Below are 23195 nucleotides of genomic sequence, written 5' to 3' on the forward strand. Positions count from 1 at the left end.
GTGGTGGGGAGGTGGCGCAACCTTTCTCAGGACTGGGAAGCAAGGGAGGTGATCTGGCCGAAGAGTTCCTGTGATTGTTGCTCATTGTTGAGTGAGTTGCACATCGGTAAGTTTGGTGTGGACAGAATGGTACCATACTGAGGCGCAGTAATCTGTAGTTGAGTACCTGATGGCATTGGATCAGTATTCTTGTCGCGCCACCCGTTACTACCTGGTCTACACTGGAGAGGCCAATGATCCTTCTAGCAAACCGAATTCAATAAGTCTGCACTTGAAAGATCCCGGCATCATGGAATCAAAAACACCAGCAATATAAAATCCTGTGGTTCCCATACCATTCGATCCACACTTTGCATCCTGCAATTCAGTGTTGAGGGATTATCTGCAGCCAGTACGCACCTAGTCAGCCCAATAACACTCCATCAATGTGATCTGCATACGGAAAATACATCTCCCATCAGATGAAGCTGGGAGGTACAGATAGACAGTTTCGTTTTGGTATGATATTTTACACACTCTAAGTGCGGCCGTGCCACACTTATCCAAGCAACTATTGCTGACGCAGTGTATGGAACCCATGTGATGCCAAGATTGACTAGAAACCCAATTCACTATCCATGATCTACAGTGCAACCAGAGACAAGTTCTCTTCCTTCCTGTACCCTGGGTATAGAAATATTGAGTGAAAGATTGGGTGAAAAGATAAATAGACAATAATAATTGCATTTTTTGGGGATCTTTAACCTAAGAAAGCGGCAGAAGGTGCTTCACAGGAGCGTTGTCAAACTCATTTCTATGCGTGAATCAAGCACAATTTGACACCAAGCTGCAGGCGGAGATATTAGGACATGCGGCTTAATGAACGCAAAAGGGAAGTTTTAAGGAAAACCATAGGAGAGTGGAGAGAGATAAAGAGGCGGAGAGGTTAGGTGGATGGGGGGATAATTCTAGACCTTAGGGTCCAGACAACTGAAGGTACGGTCGCCATTGGTGAATGCTGAAAATATAGTGACAGACAAAGAAACAGGTGCGTAGCTCCATACGTGGACATACATAAACCTACTTAAGAGGCACATCAGGAAAGAAATGACAATGATTTAATGTCATGTATGATAAGCTATGGTATATCGCAGATGAACCTCCAGATTAGAATATGCCAATGTATATGCGCAGCTAATTGTTTTAATAAATTATAATGCTGTTTATGTGGCATAATGATGTACAACGTTTCCATTAGGGCAGGTCAATATAAAGCAAAGGAACATCTACTGTACATTGTTGTTAAATGTTATCTTATTTCATAAAATACTTTTGTTAATGAAGGATACATCTCTTAGCATATTCTATGAACATGCCTCGATCTGTTAATTTGTGTCAAGTCAATGTTATAAAATGTATCTACACGTACAATCTGTCATATGACATGAAGGTTAACAAGTTGTGAGATAAATTTGGATCCTCTTTTTATGCACATGTAAATACTTTAATTTTTATATATTGTAGCTAATTATTATTGTTACAACTAATTGACATTCTTAGCTGTATATGAGCTAGATAAGCATTTTTCTTAAAGTTGAATGACGTCACACGATCGTTTGTTTATACGGAAGTATAAAACGAACCCCCAGTATGTAAGTAAATTAGTCAAGCTTTCTAATGACTTTAAAAACAATTAAAAAACTGAGTGAAACAATTTTGGAAGGTGAGTCGTCTTGCAACTATTAGTGTATTTCTGAACTATACCAGTGATGCAGCAAATAATTCCGCAACGTAAATCGGGAAACATTATTCAACATTGAGAGTATAAACGATAAATCCTTTTCTTTCTTCTTATTCTAAGATAAGTTATCAAAATATCATTAAAATGGCAGCTTGGGGCATTAACAGGGAAATTGGACAGATATGCTGTTCATGAAATTGTGCCACCTCTTTTCCGTAAACCAAGTTCCGCGAAACAGATCAGAATTGATACATTCCATTCTCCTCGAATGGTTTACTTTGTTATATGTGTTGATTCGGAGCGCCCACTGTATGTATATTGAAAACTGTGCTTATAAAATATTATAGCATTGGTGTGTTGTACTATTATAATACATTATTAATTGTATAAGTTATAAAAGACTAAATTAGCGTAACTACATAATTGATCCTGAAAATATTTATTTAATTGTTCAATTGATTTGTTCTGCTGAGACATAGAATAGCTGAAATAGCATTTTTTTACACTTGGCATTTCTAACCTTTTCCAGACTGATCTTTAGCTTTTAGTTTTAACATGTATTACTTTAATTTTGCGGTTTGGTAAGCAGCTGCAAGTTGGGCTGTAGAAAAAGTACAAGCTATCATAACTCTTTTGACCCTTATCATACCGTATTACCCGTTATAGAATGCAAATTGCTGTAGATATAAAATGTAACTGTTGCATTTAAAACAAGGGTTACATGCGCACAGAAAAGCGTAATACCTAAATACGCACAATCATGAGTGCACCTAAGGAATCATATTTACGGAAACTGAAATGGGAATTGAATAGTCATAGTTGACCATTAATAGTTGACTACATTGCACTCCTACATTAGCATTAAACCATAAATGGTGCTGTTGTTAGTATATGTCCATTGCATGTTAAAACATTAAATTTCAACGACACCTGTTGGAAGTCAACTAATAGCACCACAATCCGTGATAAGATTGGTATCCATTCTAGAGAATAAAGGAAAAAATCATCAAATTCACTCGGAAATAAGTTCTTCAGCGACAAGTCAGTGAAACAGGGATATTCGCCCCATCGCAACTTACTCCTGCAATTAGATTCAATTAATCACGCGGCCATTTCACTTCTCTGCTTTTCTTCCTTCCTTCCTTCCTATTTATTTCCTTTTTAATAGCTTCTCTTTTTATTTAGTACTTGGCAGCCTCTGATGTATCTACAAAGGATCTATGTGTGCATCTTTTATCTTTCATTGCCCGAATTTATTCACAGGTCTGCACATACTAAAATCGAAAACATAAATCCAGCGAAAGAGGGCACTGGAATAGATACCATGGAAGTGAGTCTGTTTAGGGTCGTTTTTATATGTATTTAAGTCACAAAATGCTCTATCTTGAAGCTTTATTAACGCACCAACTAGAGAAATGCCGTTACAATTAAAAGCAGATTACTGAAAGCAAACCATACTTTCCAGATTTAATCTGCAAATAACTGATCACGTTTCATTTCGAATTGGATATAACAATACAGTTTAAATTGGTGTAAGAATGTTGCTTAGATATCCCGTTCAAGTTCTCCTGGGTAGGAGCTTTACCATAAATACATGCAACGTTTAAATATTTAAAAATTTCAAATTTAAGACCTGCGTCATTATCTCTTGGGAACCAACGGAGAATGTTCCCTTAATCATGATAAACAGGGAAATCGATCTGGATGTCTGCAGACTGCTTATAAATTAATGTGTGATATGTTTGGTCTCCGGCTCATTGATTCCGTCATGTTCTGGCAAATTCTAAATTGAGCTACTTACCTTATCGTTTTTACAAGACGCTGTTAGTGGAACAGAAATGATCGACATGTGTCGCTTGTGATCCGTAATGTGCTGAGTAATTCATAATCAAGGGATTAATTAATGCATGGTTTAAGATTATAAATACAAGCTTTTTTCTGCTTCGGGTATTATACGTGCTTCAAGTCAATACGACGTGTTTAAGTGAATTCAGTGCAGGACTCGAGACGTCAAAATTCTATATCTAGTTGTAGGTAATGTGTGCTAGACGTTTCCAAAATATAAGTTGGATGACATATTAGAGTTATCAATGATTTTTCAAAATGCAGAACTGAATCTGTAACAATTTCTCGTTAAGATTTTGTTATTGCAATAATTGATTTCAGATCTTATGTATGTCCCATATATTTGAATCGTTTTGTTGTGTTCGGGCTTAAGTTGTTATAACATCCGGTTGACGACACTCAAGTTATGATGCAATATCCGGTCTGTATTATTTTAGTTTTCCATTGGGATGGCAATTTATTTCACGATTTTGTAACTTCGCCAATATCTTGGTATTTCTTTTGATTTTTGTTTTGTGTTCTACCAATTTAAATATACAATTCCGTACCCTTCTCAGGCACTGTCTGGAGTCTAGCAACAAATCTTTCTCTCTCCTGCCATATTCGCTTTAGCAAGTAACGTATATAATATGTTTTCTATCATGTGTGACCAAGTTTACAATCATCGGCATGTATAGCGCATTAAGCAGACAAAGCACATTCTAACAGAAGACTATGTTCAATTTATTTTTGATGAATTCTTTCCCTGTTTTATATACTCCTGAACCAACAATTTTTGGTACTTTTTATGTGAATCAAGTAGTGTTAGAGAAAGCTGTTGTGAAGAATCTGGATCTTTGTATGCTTACTTTCTATAAGTAATCTTGCTCTCTCGCGGGGCTTATAAAATTAGGCAGACATGCAAGGTTTGTGCTTACTTTTGCGAATTTAAATCACAGTGGAACAATATCTTACAAAGCAACAAAATAATATTGATAATCAAAACATTCGCAAATGGACATTTTAGTTATAGAAAAATAAAATAACCTACTTCAGCTCCCTCTATATCCCATATAGCTCTCATTTCAATCAAACTCAGTATTGTTTTCATCGTGTAACATCCGCATTATATATAAATATGGAAACACGTAAACGCATATAGCTATATGAAACATAAATTAATATGGAGTTGATGTATAATTCAATGTGCCTATGGGGCAGTGTACCTAAAATGTTAGAAAATATTGTTAGAGATGTAGATTAAAAACAACAGTGTTCTGAGCTAACCGTGACACAAATCATGTAAATTTCTGCCTTGAGGGCCAATAATACCCCAGCGGATGTTAATTACATATTTAATAAATTGTATCCCTCATTTTAAACAGAAAACATCGATAACAGACTAAGAAGGACCAAATGTGAAAAATGGCCGAATGTAATGCCAGACGATACCATTTAATTTCTTGCATTATCATGAATACGTCGCCTCACTAATTAGCGAAATGGGTAGATAATTAATGCATTTAGTCACTCAATCGATACACCGAGCACTTAATCAATCCATTATAAAAAGTGTTCTCTAGGATTATGGAACCCTTGGAAGAGTTGAGGAAACTCGTTGAAAATTGCAACATTCTGCTTTTACAGTTATATATATCTCTTTTGTTAGTAAGGTTATAAAGAGCTGGAAGCCATTTGTACATCTTGTTCTTTCGCTGTAATTTAGCCAGTCGAAGCATTCTCATTCCTGAGCCAGAGAATCTTGAGCTCTGTCCTCACTCCAGGAATTTGAGCAGATTATCTAGGCTGACACTTTCCTACAGTCCCGAAGAAAAGCGGCACTGTCCGAAGTGCAGGCTTTAGATGAGGAATATGGTTCGAGCTGCTTGATCACCAATGCTAAATATTTCATGGCTCTATTAAAAGAAGAGCACGGGTGTTCTCTCGGTGTCCTGAGCAAACAGCATAGGTAAAAATGTAATGCAGGCTTATTTCATAACTGTTTATGGGATCTTGGTCTGAGCGAATTTGCTGCAGCATATGTCTATTTAACATCAATGGCTAACTTCAAATGAATTCATTGTGAAGTTCATTGGAACGTCCCGAGGACTTAAGTGGCGAATACAATATTATACGAATACAAATAATATTGAGCAATCATTACAAGTCTGAAGTTAATGAATAGAGATATAACGCCTTTTTGTGGTCACAGAGATTTTGGAACACACAAAACGAAGTGTAGAACCCTTTCCTCGATGAGCACTTGCCGATTTCCAAATTCAAAATCAACAACAACAATTACTCAAGACCACCACAAAGAATTTAAAAATACTCTTTGATATAATAGGTGGCCAATGAAGGTTCTCCGTATTATGCTTCATGTTAAAACAAATGCACATATGTTTCATTGGTAAATTATTCTCCTCACGATATTGTAGCAGTAAATTAAAACATTTTTTACTGCCTAATACGAAGCACTCGTCTGTAACAAGCTTCATTGCTTGCAAATGTCATCTACTTAAAGAATGGAGCTTTCATGTTTGTTCCCAGGGAGGGTTTGACCGTATAGAGAATATCCTTAGACTCATTAGTTAACTTGGCGTTCACTAGCTTGTTGCGCAGTGGCAACAGGGAACATGGATCTCATTGTATGATGAGTGACAAAAAAAAAGGTGCATTTGGTGCCAAAGTTTGAAATGTTCGTGGTAACCTCCCATCCCAACGTGGTAAAGGACAACCTCCCCAAAGAATATGGCTCCTGTTGTCGCATAACTAGTAAAAGTACTTGATCTTCGTTACGGTGGTCTGTATGTTAAAATGATGCAATATCAGATATCCAATACTATTATTTTCTCTACTGACAGCGTATTTATGAACATTATGGAATTTATATATTCTTATACTAAAGCAAAATAATGCAGAGGCTGGAATCTGAAATAAAACAGAAAATGTTGGAGATGCTCGGCAGGTCAGACAGCGTCTGTGGAGAGAGAAACAGAGTTTGAGGTTGATGATCTTTCATCAGGATCTGTAAGTGTTAAAGCCAATCAATGAGGCGGAATGCACTTCCAAGGAAGGTCACAGCATCTGTTCCGACGTCAGCGGTGGGCCTGATTCTGGAGCTCTCCTGCCACAAAAGAAGCATGGTGACACCGGAAACACTTCACAGCAACACAATCTTGGCAAGATGACTTCATTCTTAGAGGATCTTTCAAACCAACCCAACTAATAAACTGTCCTACAAAGAAACGGCTTCTGAAACCACGTTAAAGTATATCCGTAGTTGATTTTATTTAAGCTATAAGCCATCGACAGCGATTGCATTTCTTGCTAGCCACAAGGATTTAAAAATTACACTGGTGTAAAGAAATGCCCTTTTCTGTCGCCTGCTTTTACTTATTCCTCATTCTCTCTATCCTTTGTGCATTTTTCTCCCTTTCTGACCATCTCCCCAGACATTCCCTTTTCCCTCCCCCTAATTTTTTCTCCGTATCTCACTTCACTATTAATCTCCACATTCGTTCTACTCTAATGCTGTCCCCACCTCTTCCACCCTTTCATTGAGTCGTGTCCATTCCCATTTTTCAAGGTAACATGAAATGTCAAACATTTCTATTGCTGCTGTGTTTGTGGGAAATGAGCGTGTAAACTGTAAGAAACGCACGCCAACTATGGCACATGTAGAGATAACTACAGAATAGTAATATGGCTTGCCTTAATTGATTATTAGTCTTTGATGAGCCTTTATAATTTTATTCTATATGAATGATCCCTTTACTTAACTTGTTTCGCCCAATTTTTGGCCATCGCATTGTGATGTGTATTGTAATTAAAATGTTAGCTGCGTTTATAGAACGCCTTTCACAACAATGAGGAATATATGCAGCGCCGTTAACGTAGAAAAACGCCCCAAAGCGCTTCACAGAAGTGTGCGTCAAAGAAAACAGATTCAGAACTAAAGAAGGAAAGATTAGGAAGGGCGTTAAAGGGCCTGGTTAAAGAAATAGGTTTTGTGTAGGATGCTAAAGCAGGATCGGGACTTGGAGTTGTGAAGGGCTGACGGGGAGAATTCTAGAACGTGGGGGGAGGGGGCGGGGCTAGGCAGCTGTCAATGATGGAGAGGATATGCAAGGGGCCAGAGTAAAAGAAGCAGAGTATTGGTGGAGTGGGCACTGCAGGGCTGGAAGGGTTTACAGATACAGAGAGCTATTAAGTGATTTAAACACTGCATTGAGAACCTTAAATTTGTGGCGTTGGAGGACTCAACTAAAACGCAGATCACTGAAGGCAGAGGAGATGGATTAGTTGGACTTGCTGTAGGTTGGCAAGATAGTTTTGGATGAGTAAAAGCACCAGTCTGGAGAATGATGGAATAATAGCTCGGAGGTGACAAAGGCGTGTACCAGAGTTTTCGAAGCAGATAGTCTGAGAAAGGAATGTAGGCAGACGATGTTAAGAAATTCGGTAGGCTTTTATGTTGGGAGTGTATCAGGTTGGAAGCACTGCTCAGCGTCAGACACAATGCCAAAAATTCGGAAGTGTAGCCGTGGAGAGGGTGAAATGGTGGCCAGGAAAACGAGTTGGTTACAGGTGGATGAAGACAATGCCAGCTGTTTACTCAGACGGCGAGAATGGTTCACCTAAGAATTGACATTGTCGACAGTCTGAAAACACAAAAATAGTGGAAGGGTCAAGAGATGTTGTGGAGAGGTAATGTAGGGTGTTGACAGTGTACAGGTGGATGCTGAACCTACCTCTGCAGATGATACCACCAAGGGACAGCAGGTAGATGCCGAAGAGAGGGATTAACGATAGATATTTGAGGCAATGGTGCAGGGCTGGCAGACAAACCATTGCTAGGCAAGTTCTGGCTCTATCCGGCTGGGTAAGAGTCGAACCAAAGCAGGGGAAGTCCAGCTGAGTTAGATAACAGAGGGGAGACATTAAAGAGGATGAGATGTCAAAGTCTGCATAGCGTTTGAGGAGGATGAGGAGGAATAGCACATCACAGTCACAGAAATGTCGTTAGAATGTTAGATAGTGTCGTTTCAATCCTATGGTAGAATTGAAGAGATTCCAAGAGGGAGTTAAACGGGAGATGACACGGATTTTGGAGGAGACGTCACAATGCTGCAAAAAGCTTCCCGCAATATTTTACCTTTCTGCAGTAGTAACCTGTGTATGTTTGCTGTTATTGATTTTTTTCTCAGTGATGTTTATATTTTCAGTCAGTCCATTTCCCTTCTCTTTGAAGTGTTGACCAACCATTTCACCACAGTTTAAAACAGGAGGACTACAAAAATTTAAAAATGCGAAAACAGCTGAAATGCCATATAGAGAATGGTTCATTTTGATTAATGACATTTCTCATAAGAGCTACATCTCCGTTGTGCAGCTCGCTGGAACTGACCTGTTTTGGTTCGAATCTTAGCTAGCAGACTTTGGTAAACTGTTGAGCGTCTGTGAATTACAGGAGGTGCTGGGGAAGGAATGGACTAGATGGGGTGAATAGTCTCTTTTTCCATAATGTCTAACGTTTTTAACATCAAGCACGATGTTTGAAAGTGAAAGCCATCAATTACGGACAAGATTCTTATTGCACTAATTTCATTCGTCCTTGTGAATGCCCCAATTTCGGTGAACATACGACGACTCTATTTAATTACATTGAAAATGCGTTATGGCTTTGTCCAGGCATCTCAGCTGTAACGAGATTCGAGTTTAAGTTTTTTTTTCCCTTAACTTAGACTTTCGACAACTAACATGTCAACGTTTTAGGATCAAGGCTCTTAAGGCTTAATGCCTGGATTTGAAGAGGAGATTTCGTCACAAATTACGCACTTTTTTCTGCGCAATTTAGCCAAAGTGAAGGGCACAACATGATTAGCAATGTCCAGTGGATCACCCAGTGCTAACTAATTAGACAGTTTGAATCACGTAACTGTCAGTTCTGTTGAACTGATATAAACAGCACAGGCTTCCACTGCACCGCTCTGGGTAACTGCATTAATTTAGTCCACGCTGTAATTTATTTGACTAAGATTAAAAGCTGCAGTATTCACCCCGCCACATTTTGTTCATTCAAGGTCGCGGTTTCGATTAGTTCAAGCAGTAAATCAAATTATGTGTAAACAAAATGAAGAATAGCTGATCAGAAAACAAGTACGAAAATAAAAAAAATTAAAGTGTACATCAGATGACAAATTTCTCTCTACTTTCTGTTTGAAATAGATTTCTAAATAAGTGAAATCGGAAAATTCCCAGGAAAGTTGGAAATCTGGCTAAAACAAAAAGCAGAGTTGTGCATTTCCACTATCCAATGTTTAAACCTAGTCTAGGTTCTTGTAGGAATTAGGAAACGTCAATGATGTAAGAAACTAGATTTAATGTAGAAAATATACAGATTGTAAACAGAAATTCATGGATCTCCTCTTTTATAAAAAGACCTTTCAGCTCCTGTAGCGTCTGTAGACGCTACACTTCCACTGATCACCAGTTGGCTATTTTTTAACATGCACATCTACCATTAAAACCAGCAAGAATGATTGCGAGAAAGCAGTTTAAGTGTCAAGGAAGGATATATTCTCGTGATATTAAAAAACACACAAAGAAAGCATAATTATAACAAAACTGCACCAAAAAGCAGCTTGATTTGTTTTAAGTATAAAATTCATGTAAGTACGAATTGAAATAATTTTACCAACTAATATAGTGCCACGTGAATTTCAAACGGAAGTAGCTAGGCAACCATCTGTGAGGGGTGATCACTTATTTGTGAGGTATCCGGCCTGATTAAGGAATCGCCCCCCCACACCCCCTACCCCCTCTCCCCACCGCCCCCCCGCCCCCCCACCCACCCCCAACATGCCATCCTGTATCTTTGTCCCATCTCTAGCGCTGACAGACCTTTTTTTATTCATTCACGGGATATGGGTGTCGCTGGCTAGGCCAGCATTTATTGCCTATTCCTAATTGCCCTTGAGAAGGGGATGGTGAGTTGCCTTATTGAACCGCTGGATGCCCTGTGGTGTAGGTACATCCACAGCGCTTTTAGGGGGGGTTCCAAGGTTTTGACCCAGCGACAGTGAAGGAACTGTGATATATTTCCAAGTCAAGATGGTGAATGGCTTGAAGGGGAACTTCCAGGTGGTGATGTTCCCGTGTATCTGATGCCCTTGCCCTTCTAGATGGCAGTGATCGTGGGTTTGGAAGGTGCTGTCCTAGGAAACTTGGTGAATCCCTGCAGTGCATCTTGTAGATGGTACACACTGTTGCCACTGTGCATCGATGGTGGAGGGAGTGAATATTTGTGGAAGGGGTGGCAATCAAGCAGACTGCTTTGTCCTGGACGGTATCAAGTTCCCTGAGAGTTAATGGAGCTGCACTTATCCAGGCAAGTGCAGAGTATTCTATCTCATTCCTGACCTGTGCTTTATAAATGGTGGACAGACTTTGGGGAGTCAGGAGTTGAGTTATTCACCGTAGGATTCCTGGCCTCCTCCTGTAGCTGTAGTATTTTTTATGGCTAGTCTAGTTCCGTTTCTGGTCAGTGAGCCAGGATGTTGATAGTGGGCAATTCAGCGATGGTAACGCCATCGAATGTCAAGTGCAGTTGGTTGGATTCTCTCTTGTTGGAGGTGGTCATTGCCTCGCATTTGTGTGGCGTGAATGTTAATTGCCACAGAGATGATTTTTTATGACCTGATGATAGTTTCACAGTCGTCGTTACTGAGACTAAATTTCAATTCCATATTTTATTAATTGAAATCAAATTCCACCAGCCGCTGTGGCAGCTGAACCTGCACCCCAGAAGCACAGTCTATGCCTCTGTATTACTAGCCCAGTGATATCCCCACGACGTCACCGTCTCCGTTACACTCCTCTGTGTAATTTCAGCATTTTCTGTTTAATCTCATTTGGTCAGACTTGTTAGATTAATCCTCTCTTGACCCCCGAAATTTCACCACAAGGCTCGTCTGGAAAGTGGAACCCAGAGAAACCTCCAGGAATCTTAGCGCCAGTAAGGGATGAGTTGGGATTGGGCATCCTTGCCACTAAGCTCACCACTGAACACCCTCATGTACTATTTTTACTTCAGGAACTCAACAATCTTATCTAGACAGTCTCAGCCTCGACACAGTCAAGGAGAACAAGATGAGCAACTTCATGGTAACATCAATTGCAAGCCACACATCATCCTGACCTGTACACTCACTCTTCTGGGCCACAAAATGTTTATTTCCTTCTGGCTTGTAGTTCAATATAATGGGTATCTTCCTGCTGCAAGGATTTCTTAAGTACTAGACCAGGCTGAATCCATAACAATACCTTGCAGTTATATAGCACCTGCAAAATATCCCAAAGCACCTTGCGGGGCAAAACTGAACACCGGGTCACATAAGAGGACTTTAGGGTGGATAATCAAAATGCTTGGTTAAAGAGGTCGGTTTTATAGAAGCTCATGAGAAGCAGTGGTGGGGAGATGGAGAAGTTTACGGGGAGACTTCGAGAGTATACAACATACAAATAATAACTGACAAGCAAAGACATTTGGTCCATCCAACCGTTCCTGTGAAATTGTGATATTTTAGTATAATAACATGTGTACCTTCCAGTCCACAATAACCATATCGTCTCCTGTGAGAGGCGAAGAAACAAAAAAAAAAAACAGCCAAAGCAAAAACAAAATCTGAGAACTTCATCTCTGACCCCCTTAAATGATTGGAACTAGTTCAGGAGAACAGTTTGGCCCTGATACTTCTATACAATATCTACCTTTTGTATGAGGTGAGCTCTATCCTAACCAGAAACAGGTCAGTTCTTGTTTGAAAACGAACTCAGAAATCGATGCATTGCACCAACCAGCCCACAGTCCTCTTGGAAATGAAACTTCATGTGACATTTAACCTAAATCTGGCCGTATACAACTTAAAATTTTAACCCCTTGCCCTCACTAGCTTATTGGAATAAACTGTCGACTCCATCACAATCTATTCCCTTTTATTAATTTAAATACCTCCACCAGGCTACCCCTAAGTCTAAATCTATCTAAGGTGCATAGTCCTAACTTCTCGGGGTAATCAGAATGTCTTAGACTGGGGATTCTCTAGCTATTGTCCTCTACAGAATTTCCAAAGCTTCAATAGCAGTCATCATGTGATGGGACCAAATTTGAACACAGAATTCAAAATCAGGCCTGATGAAGGTTTTGCACAAGGGCAGCTTTCCTTTAGATACATATATAGACGACGGATTGCAAAACAGAACAAAAAACATGGGATTAATTTTTTTTTGATAATTAAAACTTTCAGGTTTTGATGCGTCACTTTAAAAGAGAAATCTCCTCTCTTCTACCGAAACTGGAGAACTGAATTTCTTTTCGCATGCCTAGCTAAAACCGCTTAAGGCAACGTCAGGCTGCAACATTTTAAATGCGAAATGCAGACTCTGGAATGCCACTTGCGGCAATTTCGGTGCAAACGCACCCAACGCTCACAGAAAATGTCTATTACTAAAGTGCTCGACAATCCGGAAATTGTAGATGTAAAACAAGCCCTACTTAGAAACATGGATAAGTAGATGGATAACATGGATAATATGGATAGACATATCGATGGGTGTTGGACAGACAGATAGAAAATCAGCTAGTTGATATATAAGCTGCATTTTAGCCAAGGTTCTTACATTTAATACGAATTAACACTGCGGCATTTTCCTTAATTTTAGGCAAAATAATATGTTAAAATGTTTAACGAAACATGCTTCACTTCAATAGTTATTAAAAGCAAATGTTTTCTCTTTGTTTTCAACCCCTTTGGAATTTGTTAAGGATTCCATTTCTAAATTAGGTGATTCATTTCATCTATGAAATTTGCCCTAGATTTGGCGTTACCAAGCCATTTGTCTTGATTTTCCTCCCATACTTTCCAACCTGCCTTCCATTAATGGTCCCAAATCTTCACCTATATTTTCTATAACAATTAGATGTCAGAATTCAAAAACATAGACTATCATCTCATGTTTAGAAAAGTGTTCTTCCGGTGTGCTCATCTTCCAGGAATTTGTAATTTTGCCTTCTCTTTGCATGTTTTAATTCAGGCTGATTTATCTGAAATAGGAGCTGGCGTCGATTGTTACTTTGCTATGACTGGTAGACTGAGAAAACAACATTGACCAAACATAAAATTGTATTGTATGTAATTTGGGCGCCAACGTCAAAATTGTACTTTCTTTAGGAGCTTTCAGTCTAACTATCTGCATATATATTTTAGAAACACACAAACTTCATATGTTTAAACATGCATCCAATCACATATAGTCCTGCAGGAGTACATTTACAATAAATTGGCCAAACTATTGCTGCAGTCTATATAAAATATTTAAAGTACTGTTTATAATGTTGACTTATCGTTGAAAAGTGATTATGATTCCAGAGATCCATGCATCAAATGGGGAATATGAGACTTAACCCTCCTCGCTCTCCATTCTACATGGCTCTTAAATAGTTCCGATTTTATATCCAATATCTCGCATCCATTATTTTGAAATGGGTATGATTTTTCTTCCTTGAATATATTTGTTGTTGCTGAAACCAATAGCATGCTTGCTAGTTTATAGTGTATTTCTCTTTAATCGTTATATCTAAGCGAAGTGCCATATATTTCATGTAGGTAATGATTGGTTTCTCAGCTTTACATTTTACCCTTATCATCGCTTTACATCAAAATGTATGTACATAGTGGAACACTTTGTTTATAACACTGTGATTAGATAAATATTTGTTCTATTTATTTTATGAACTAGTGCTTTATTTCATACGAAATTATGTTGTTCACAGAATGTCACAATAGTGCATTCATTTTAGCCTCTTTTTGACTAACACACTCTCAGAAAACTGGAACATAGAATGTTAAATTGCATCAGCACTGAAATATAACAATTTATTATTAATAATTATGTATTTCCACTGCGTTCAACAAAAATAGTTGGAAAAATTATACCGAACTATATTTTAATGTATTAGCCGTTTGATTAATATAGCATTAATGTAATAAAACCCATTTTATAATAGACCAGTAAACATGTCAGGGCAATCTGAAAACAAATGTGAAAAATACAATGTTCCTGGCACAATAATTGCAGAATTTGCCAGAACATTTCTAAATGTTATATAAAAATTTACGGGCATAAAAAATCCGTCTCATAAAGCAATATAGAAAGTCGAATGATATTTGACGATATATTCAATGGCTAAAATATACATTTAAAACAGAATAAAGAATTGCCATTTAAATAAGTTAGAAAACATTCTTTATTCCAATTGGATTTTTAAATTAAAATATATCCCTAATAAACAAGAACATATTATAAATGTTTTGCTCGGGTTCATTCTAAAGCATTACATTTTCATTAAAAGAGAATTTAAATTTAAAATCTTGGTTAATTTTGCCTTTCATAATCGCAACGCTCATTTATTGAATATAATAAACTAATGTATTAATTGTACATTTCTGTCTTACACAAAGCTCAGTTGCTGGTTGTATGTTGATGTGTATCAAACCTGTTAAACTAGGCAAAGATGTAATTGTTACGTTGTATTTACAATTAATCACAGATTTGTTGACCTACAAGGCTTTGTGTTTCCAATCAAAATACAACACATTTACTGAATGTGTGCGCGTTTTGCACATTGTGCTGACGATCATTAATTTTGTTTTTTGTCTTCGGGAGAGAAGAGGAAACAGGTATTTTTGAACGTGTTAATATTTGGTAATAATTTTCTGAAATTGAGTTGGGTGTCGAGCGATCGCATAGTTGGATTGTATAATCAATTAAACAAATCAAAATACCGTTTCTCATCAAGATGCATTTCCCATTCATGTTAAGGAGATTATCGTGAAGGAATATCATTAAACTACATCTGCACTCATGATCCTGTTTGCATTTGTTTTCAAACCAATAAACTTATTAAACTAAATTAAGGTCGGCTGTTGCCTTTGGTGCATCTTCGTCAACTAGCTTTGCAATTTCTTGACAATTATATATTTTTTCGGTCTGGGATTAATTAACAAATGCATGGCCGGATGGCTGCGAGAAATAAAAACTAGTTGCGAGAAGTGTTACAGCCATTTGTGAAAACAGCATGGATTGCGTCACAAAGAAAGCCAAGAGTTGCTTTTGGAATTTTGAAAGTGTCGCTCGCAAGATCTGAAAATGCGGCAAATTCAATCCTTAATTGCAAAATTACACATTCTCTATATCAAAACTGCCAAACGGAGAGCAGTCCATTTGCTCAAATTGCATTTTAGCACGGTCTGTTAAATTTAAAACGTCGAAAGCCTTGGCGGGCTTGCTTTTTGTCCCAGAATGTGCCTTCGGCCCACTGTAACAGCACAAAGCAGAATCCAATCAAAACTTTGTTCAAAAAAATAGCCCAAGCCAACAGTTTGCTGTTGGATTCTTATCGATCACAGAGCAGCCTTTCAGTTGCCACAAACTTTAATGCTCCCGTTCCTGGCCCGTTATTATCCAAAGGAAAGGCAGAAACTGCTAAGTCCCTTAAAGCCTTCCCAGTCCTTTCCTCATTCGGATACAGCAGACCAAGTTATGACCTTGTTAGCTCAAAGATTTGCTTTATTCCCCCTCATTAATTTTAGAACTTATCTTAAAACGTGCATCTTATCACCCCATCGCCTGGGAAGCGAGTACTCACTGCATTAACCAGAGGACTTTATGTTCTTTTCTGAGACCAGCCCGTTGTCGGGGCCGCGGCGCTCCGTCTGATTGTTGACCTTGCCTTTCAAGTTCAACTACAAGGTCAGAGCTGGACACAAAGGAATGGCTAGCACGAGCTGCAAGCGCTCCTCAACTTAATTACATTCAATGCAATTGAACTTGGATTTCTGCCCTCCCCCGCCCCCCCAACCCCACCCCCCCCCCCCCCCCCCCCCCCACCTCCAACACCTCCCCTCCCCCACCACAAAAGATGAAATTGCAAGCCAGAAGCAGAATGCAATTTCTGGCCTTGCTGTTTTGGCCTTTCCTTCTTCGGGTTATTTTCTTATTTCTGACTATTGGGAATGTTTTACTTTTGGGTGCGCGTGGAAAACCGATAGAAAACAAAGCCTCAATTCTCCATCGACGCACTTGAACTTGAGTTACGCCTGACATTTCTGAATACTCACGAGGAATATTATTATTTTGCGTCGAGGATTAGAGCTAACCCCGTTAAGTACGTGTTAATCGCCTGGATGCAGTTTTGGATTCCTTAATGTTTTAATAAAATTTGCACACGCTAAACAGTGAACTCACAAAGCTATTATTTGGTTGGCTATTTTGCGTCATGTGATGGTTGCAAAGATTTGAAATTACTTTTGTGATTTAGAGCTCATTATTGCCATGCTTCAGTTAGATTCCCTCACACACCTACACGCGCTGAATATTTTCCAAATTGGCTTTTTTTTCACAATTCCATTGAAGTCGAAGCAAACCTATTAAAATTTCAGTCATGAGGCCGTATCTCAGTTTGCTTTTGTGCAGCTTCCTTAGTCTGTCCTATTGGTGAAACACATCTCGTTGTATTTATTACGATTATTAACTCAATTGAAAACGTTCCTGGTGTTAGAGAGCTCTAACACTTTTTGCTTTTAACGTTTAGCATTCATTTCATCTTGCTGATATTTCTAAACTTCCTTTGAATTTACTGCAGCAACCATAATCCCGTGTGTGCGCAGATTTCCAATTGTGACAAAATTATAATTTGTGTCCAAGAGAAACATAATCAGGATTTTACGTCTCAAGGTTTGGATTGTCATGAATTAAATGTGGCGGCCGCAAGCACTTATTTCAGTTCCCGGCCGCTTATTCATTTCTCAAAATGTTTCTTCAAAGATGCTTTAAATGTTTCTCAGTAGCCTAAAATAGCTTCTTGTAGTCAAAATGATTTGTTTTCTGATTTTTTAAATTTCCGAGTTGCTAAACTTTGAACTATCCGCACTAGTTTTTGCTACGTAAACGTTTGATCCTAAAGTGTTGCCGACTCCACATGCAACAATCGATGCGAATAATTGTACCGATTTGTGTAATGTAACGCCCAATTTGTGTGTCAGCCTGCCTGGCTTTGTGTTTGCGCCTGTATGTGTGTGTGTGCATGTGTCCGCCTGTACATGTGAGCATACAGGCGCGCGTGTTGGTGTGTGGGACGGGAAAATTACCTCGGCACTTCAGCTAATTGTGCGGGTAATATTGTCAACTATCTAAAACAAAGTATAATATGGAAAGCTCTGTAGACAAGCAATTCTTTGTTTACTTAATCGCGTTTAAAAATTCCTTTATTTTGTACTATTTCTGTCCGAGCTCTGTACAAATTCATTCGACATGTTTAAACAAAGACTGACCATGTAGGCAGCAATAACCGTGTTATGGAAATATTAGCCAGGAGATGGCGCACTTGTTCTACCCAGGATAACACTGCCAGATCGGATCACCAAAACCGTTCGATTATTCATGAACAGCTAGACGTCAAGATCATTGGCGAATACGCACGTGACTGCCAAGGTCAAGGTCAAAGGCTTATCAATACGATTGGATCTAAGTACCCATAGGTGGTAGGTTATCGTTAATACTTGCTTACAAAGTCATCCTCATCCCCATTCAATTCATGCACCCCAAGAAGCACAGCCCCAACACATCCAACACGGTTGCACAAGTATTTACCTTTAAATCAGCAAGCACTTATGCAGCTCCATATCAATAAAAGTACATACGTGATCCTCTAACCTCATGCCATTAAACTGATAGTCCATGATGAAGTAGTTCAGTGGCAGCTTTTTCTAGGTGACGATAGGGAAACTATTTTAACCAAACACTTTTTCTTGGTTGAATTTCAATTTCAGTGCGTAATCCACTAGCTTGCCTTTTAAATGTTAATGGTTAATGCATGAAAACCAGAATAAATTGACCGGCGGCGTTTTCTTCTCTAAACTGATGTCATGCTAGACTATGTGCACATAGACTCATAGAGCCAAAAGGTGGGGGGCGGGTGGGGGTGGAGGCTGTGGGTGGGGAGGGTCTGTAGCAAAGTGTTTATTGGTCTTAAATTGTTGTACAAACCAGACAATGCTTAAGGTGTGAAGTCCAGAAAGGGTCATCTTATTTGTATGATATTGCTTGGCTTCAACGAGCATAACTCTCCACATTTCCTTCATTCATTCCTTTCCCCCCTTTTCACAAAAGCAGCAAATTCTCTCGTAATAGGTACCAATTTCACCTAATTTTGTTTATTCAAAGAAACGCATTAATTTAGTTTAAAGTCCAAGGGAAAAGATTTACTGATTTTAACCTTAATTATTATAGTTGCAGCTAAATCCTTCCAGAGATTAGGCTTTGTCTCAAGCTTAATTTTTCAACGCTTATTTTGTGAGTAAATCATAAAATTAAATAAAAAGTTTATCGTTGCTTGTAAGCGCAAAATGGCTACGAGTGTCTGTTTATCTTTTTAAATCCCAGCTTGCATAGTTTAAACTGGTATATATTTTTTAAAAAGATAAAGCAGCAAATGTTTCATACAATTTCACGTTTACGCGAGAACTGGTCGTCATCTGATTGCAGTTAATACCAGTAACATTTGTCACACGCCATTTGTTTCTCATATATTATATGAAATATGAAATACGTTATACACCAAAACTTCCATTAATACTATCATTAAATGGATATTAAATGAATGTATGAACATTCACTGCAAAATGTTTTTCAACAAAATTAGTATAGTCACAAAACCTTTAATCCTTTTTTATTATTAATATTTTCCCTCAACCCGTTTAGCTTAAAAACAGCGTTTAGACGGTTTTACTGCAGTCGTGCCGAAAATCGACAGTTTAATGCTTAACCCAAACAAAACATAAAAAATAGCATCTACACCAGTAAGACAAACGTTGCATATCTTCACTAAAACAAAACTGATAATAAACAGTGATGTCGGTATGGTTACAGCGTCGTTATAATTAAATTTACATTCTGACCATGTATTTTAGTCCATTTTAATGGTATTCCATAACAAATCCTCCATTACAGTATTAAAAGGGAGAGGACATGTTAGCATTCTGCAGGCAAGACTCCGCAAGAGAAGTGTGCATTTAAACCCCGTCGGTCACAATCGTCTTTCGCATCGCTGTGATAAATTTCCCCGATCGAACAGTTTCAATTATCTTTTTTTTAAAGAATGATCATTAAGGTGTGTTGGTTTTTACTTTCGCGATAACTTTCTTTTCCTTCACTCTCCTGTTCTGAAACCAGATGGTGATCTGCCGTTCGCTCAGATTCGTGGCCGCCGAGATCTTCCTCCTCTTGTCTTTCGTGATGAATTTATTTGTTGCATATTCCCTCTCCAGTTCTTTGAGTTGGATTTTGGTGTAAGGAATCCTTTTCTTCCTCCCGCGCCGAAAGGAACTTCCATCCTGTTGATGAGCTGCAACATCTGCTGTGTGTAACCATACACAACCCCGCCAAAAAACACAGCAGAGAAGCACATCAGAGAGAAAAAAAAAGATGCAACATTGGAAAATAATGCTGAGAAACGTATTAAACAACACGATGATAATCAGTTAATTTCAATAACCTAAAGGACTGTATTTAACTTTGAAGCAGCAAACGCTAGCAGCTATTATTGTAACATCTGTGTTAATATTCTAAGGTGTAAAACAAAATCGCAACACTGAAATTGAAATGATTTTCCTACTGAGTTCCTTGCACCGGAAGCATAAAATAAAATCGTTTTTGTTTCAACCTTTTGACAAATTGCGGCATATTGTCAGAAATCAATTATTAGCTTTCAAATGCCTAAGTTTCACAATGCTTCCAATATAATTAAATATTCAGCGCTTGGAATTCTATGAAGGAATGCAGCAATAACCTGTTACCTGCCAGTGTGGGTTTCCAGAGCTGTCCCGATTGTGCCTGTTCCTTAGAACAGCACATCTGGCTATTCCACCCATTAAGGGCCCAGGGCTGGTAGCCTTCCATAGGTAACAACGCTTCGTGCCTCGGCTCCCCCGCGCCACTGATAGTTTGGACTACAGAAACGTCCAGATAACTTGGCATTGGTTGGTAGGCACTCGCATAGCCATGGTAGAAGGCGAATTCCTTCGGCCGGCCTGGGTATTCATCAGTGGGGACAGGACTGTCCATGTACTTGTCTCCAGGGTAACTAGATAGGGCGGCAGGCTGGGAGCAAGGCTTGATTGAACTTCGGCCCATTCGACAGGAGTAGTAGCCGCTGCCGAAATATCCGTACGGTAAAGGGGCGGCGGAGGAGGCCTGGGGCACTGGGCATGGGGTGCACTGCTTACCGGGTTCCACTACCCCAGAGCCGGGAACGTCGACTGTTGAGTAGCCAGACCCGTGAACCAAAGGTGAAGGATGAGCCCCGAGTGCAGAGTGAGCCATCAAATTCCTGCACTGATTCGCAGAGAAATTCCCAGCACCAACAAATCCTTCCATTACCCCGTTATTCTTACTAATCTCATCCGAGTTGCTTTCATACAGGAACATCACACTGTCGACCCAGTGAGGTTTCAGAAGCAGTGACACTGTCATATCACGTTCAGCATTGGGTCTATAGTTTCTTTTAAGAGGCGCAGGACTGAGAGCGATACCGAATTTCTCCCAGCTAACTGCACTGACGCACGGACCCGGGTTAAAAAAACACGCACGCCCATTGGCTGCCCGACGATCACGTGTTATGCAAACACTGATAATAAACTGTCCTGCAGAACTGGCAGAGAGAAAAAAAGATTCATTGCGAAATAGAAAATATGAAAGGCACGCGTTAAGATGCCTAGTTATTGCAGCTGTAGAAAGCTGCAACTTTGCATTGGACAAATCAAACAGCACATTAAACCAACTACATACCGTCAATTTAAAACAATATCACATTTTAATACATGAGCTAAATAAAGGTATTTTCTCCATCTGGATGCGTTGGTCGATCAAGGGTTTCCTTTGGAAAGTTAAACGTGAGACAGATTTATGCGTGGATTTGTTTTTTATTTTTAAATTTGCTTCAAATTGTCAGAAAAGGCGAATATGAAACCTGAAATTCGCGAAGTTTAATCTGAAGGGGAGCGGGTTGCTGCTGCCATCATTTCTTGTGTTGTTTTCCAGGTTACTTGGTTGGCATTGTTTAACTGGCAGGCTCACCATTTGCATTTTGCAACTATTCAGAATGGTTAGATGGTTAGAATCTGGTCGGGGCACCAAATCTTAACAATTACGATAAGACATTAAAAATAATTACGATTAAAAATTGAAATCGCATTAATCAACTATTCTTTCTATACTTGGAACCGATGCGTTCAGATGATTTGCCTGTGTGGAGCATTTAATTCAAGCAGAATAGCATCACCTTCCATTGGATGTACAGCATGATAATAAAACACATACACTCATACAGCAGCACGCGTTCATAAATGTATATGCACAACATATTGCCTTATTCTGTCATAAATCTTGGATATGTAGAGCCCACATAAAATAAATAATAATATATAATAAATTCGATTCAAAAGCCTCCCGACGAGTTTGCCTCAACTGTACGCTACTGTAAAGTAAATCTAAAGCCTAAATCAAAATGGCATTGCCACTTCGCACTCCTTGTAAGAGTGTGCAATATTCTTATGCGAATGGCCAAATGCGTTATATCGCATTCCTGTGAATATGTATACCCTGCAACCTGGAATTCTGTTGTCATTACTGTGTGCTCTTTTTTTCCTCAGGTTATACCGTGCAGTTCCCCATATATTCTCCACAAATCAGTTTCACTCATTAAAGTCTTAGTAATTGACAGAGATTTATATCGGGGTTTGATATACTACAATAGGAATTTGTATTAAGTTTTGCGGTCGCTCTTATTGCGAGGACCTTATCGATAATTATTTACCCAAACATCATAAAGATTTATTCAGATTTTAATCTCTGGTTTTATTTTCAAGTTGTGTATTTCATTTCACAGTAGAATTAACCGAGACCCCAAGCGCATTCTCCTTCCCCACGTAATCCCCGGTGTCTAGACTTCCCCTATCGGCTAAATCTTTCCCTAGGTTTATTTTTATTTGTTGCCAAATTGATTTGAAACTCGCGTGTTTCTGATATTGTTAAGCTTTTTAAATATCTTAAATTCAGATTCCAAGTTTACCAGGTTTGAAGTATAGACGCAGATGGCTCTGTTGTTCTGCGCCTGGCTGCAGTATGCTAGTGCTTCAACCACACATGTGAGGGGGAGGGGGGTACGATTTGTTGGATTGAAGGTGCTATATAGACGCAAGAAGCTATTATTGTCGTTGCAAATTATGGTCGAAGCTATCACTTAAGAGTGGTTTGATGCTGTTTGAATTTAAGGCCACATGAGCATTAAGGTTCATATTAATAAAAAAAAAATTATCCGCCTGCGATTGACGCTTACCAATCTCTTCCTGATTTAAAAAAGCTCTAACATTGTGTTCTGTACTAGTCGATTCAAACGAGGCATCGCTGCGGATCTTCATATTCAAAGAGGCAAGAGTGAAAAGATTTTTTTTTAAAATTCCTCTTGGAATAGCCACAGTAGCAGCAACATATTGGGATGATATGGCAATATTAGGAAGTGCAGTAAGAT

At 38.8% G+C, this 23195-nt stretch overlaps 1 protein-coding gene across 2 annotated transcripts; it reads right to left on the reverse strand.

The window, feature by feature from the left end:
- Nucleotides 1-19773: 19773 nt before the first annotated feature.
- hoxb13a (homeobox B13a) lies at nucleotides 19774-21139 on the reverse strand. Of its 2 annotated transcripts, none has more exons than XM_041173620.1 (2): nucleotides 20464-21139; nucleotides 19774-20021 (listed from the first exon to the last, which is right to left on the reverse strand). In XM_041173620.1, the coding sequence occupies exons 1-2, from the start codon at nucleotides 21137-21139 to the stop codon at nucleotides 19774-19776; spliced, it is 924 nt and encodes a 307-aa protein (XP_041029554.1). The 2 variants fall into 2 exon arrangements, with proteins under 2 accessions (XP_041029554.1, XP_041029553.1); XM_041173619.1 differs by having other exon boundaries at nucleotides 19774-20024.
- Nucleotides 21140-23195: the final 2056 nt, after the last annotated feature.

Source organism: Carcharodon carcharias, chromosome 23 (genome assembly GCF_017639515.1).
Source record: "Carcharodon carcharias isolate sCarCar2 chromosome 23, sCarCar2.pri, whole genome shotgun sequence".
Classification (NCBI taxonomy): domain Eukaryota; kingdom Metazoa; phylum Chordata; class Chondrichthyes; order Lamniformes; family Lamnidae; genus Carcharodon; species Carcharodon carcharias.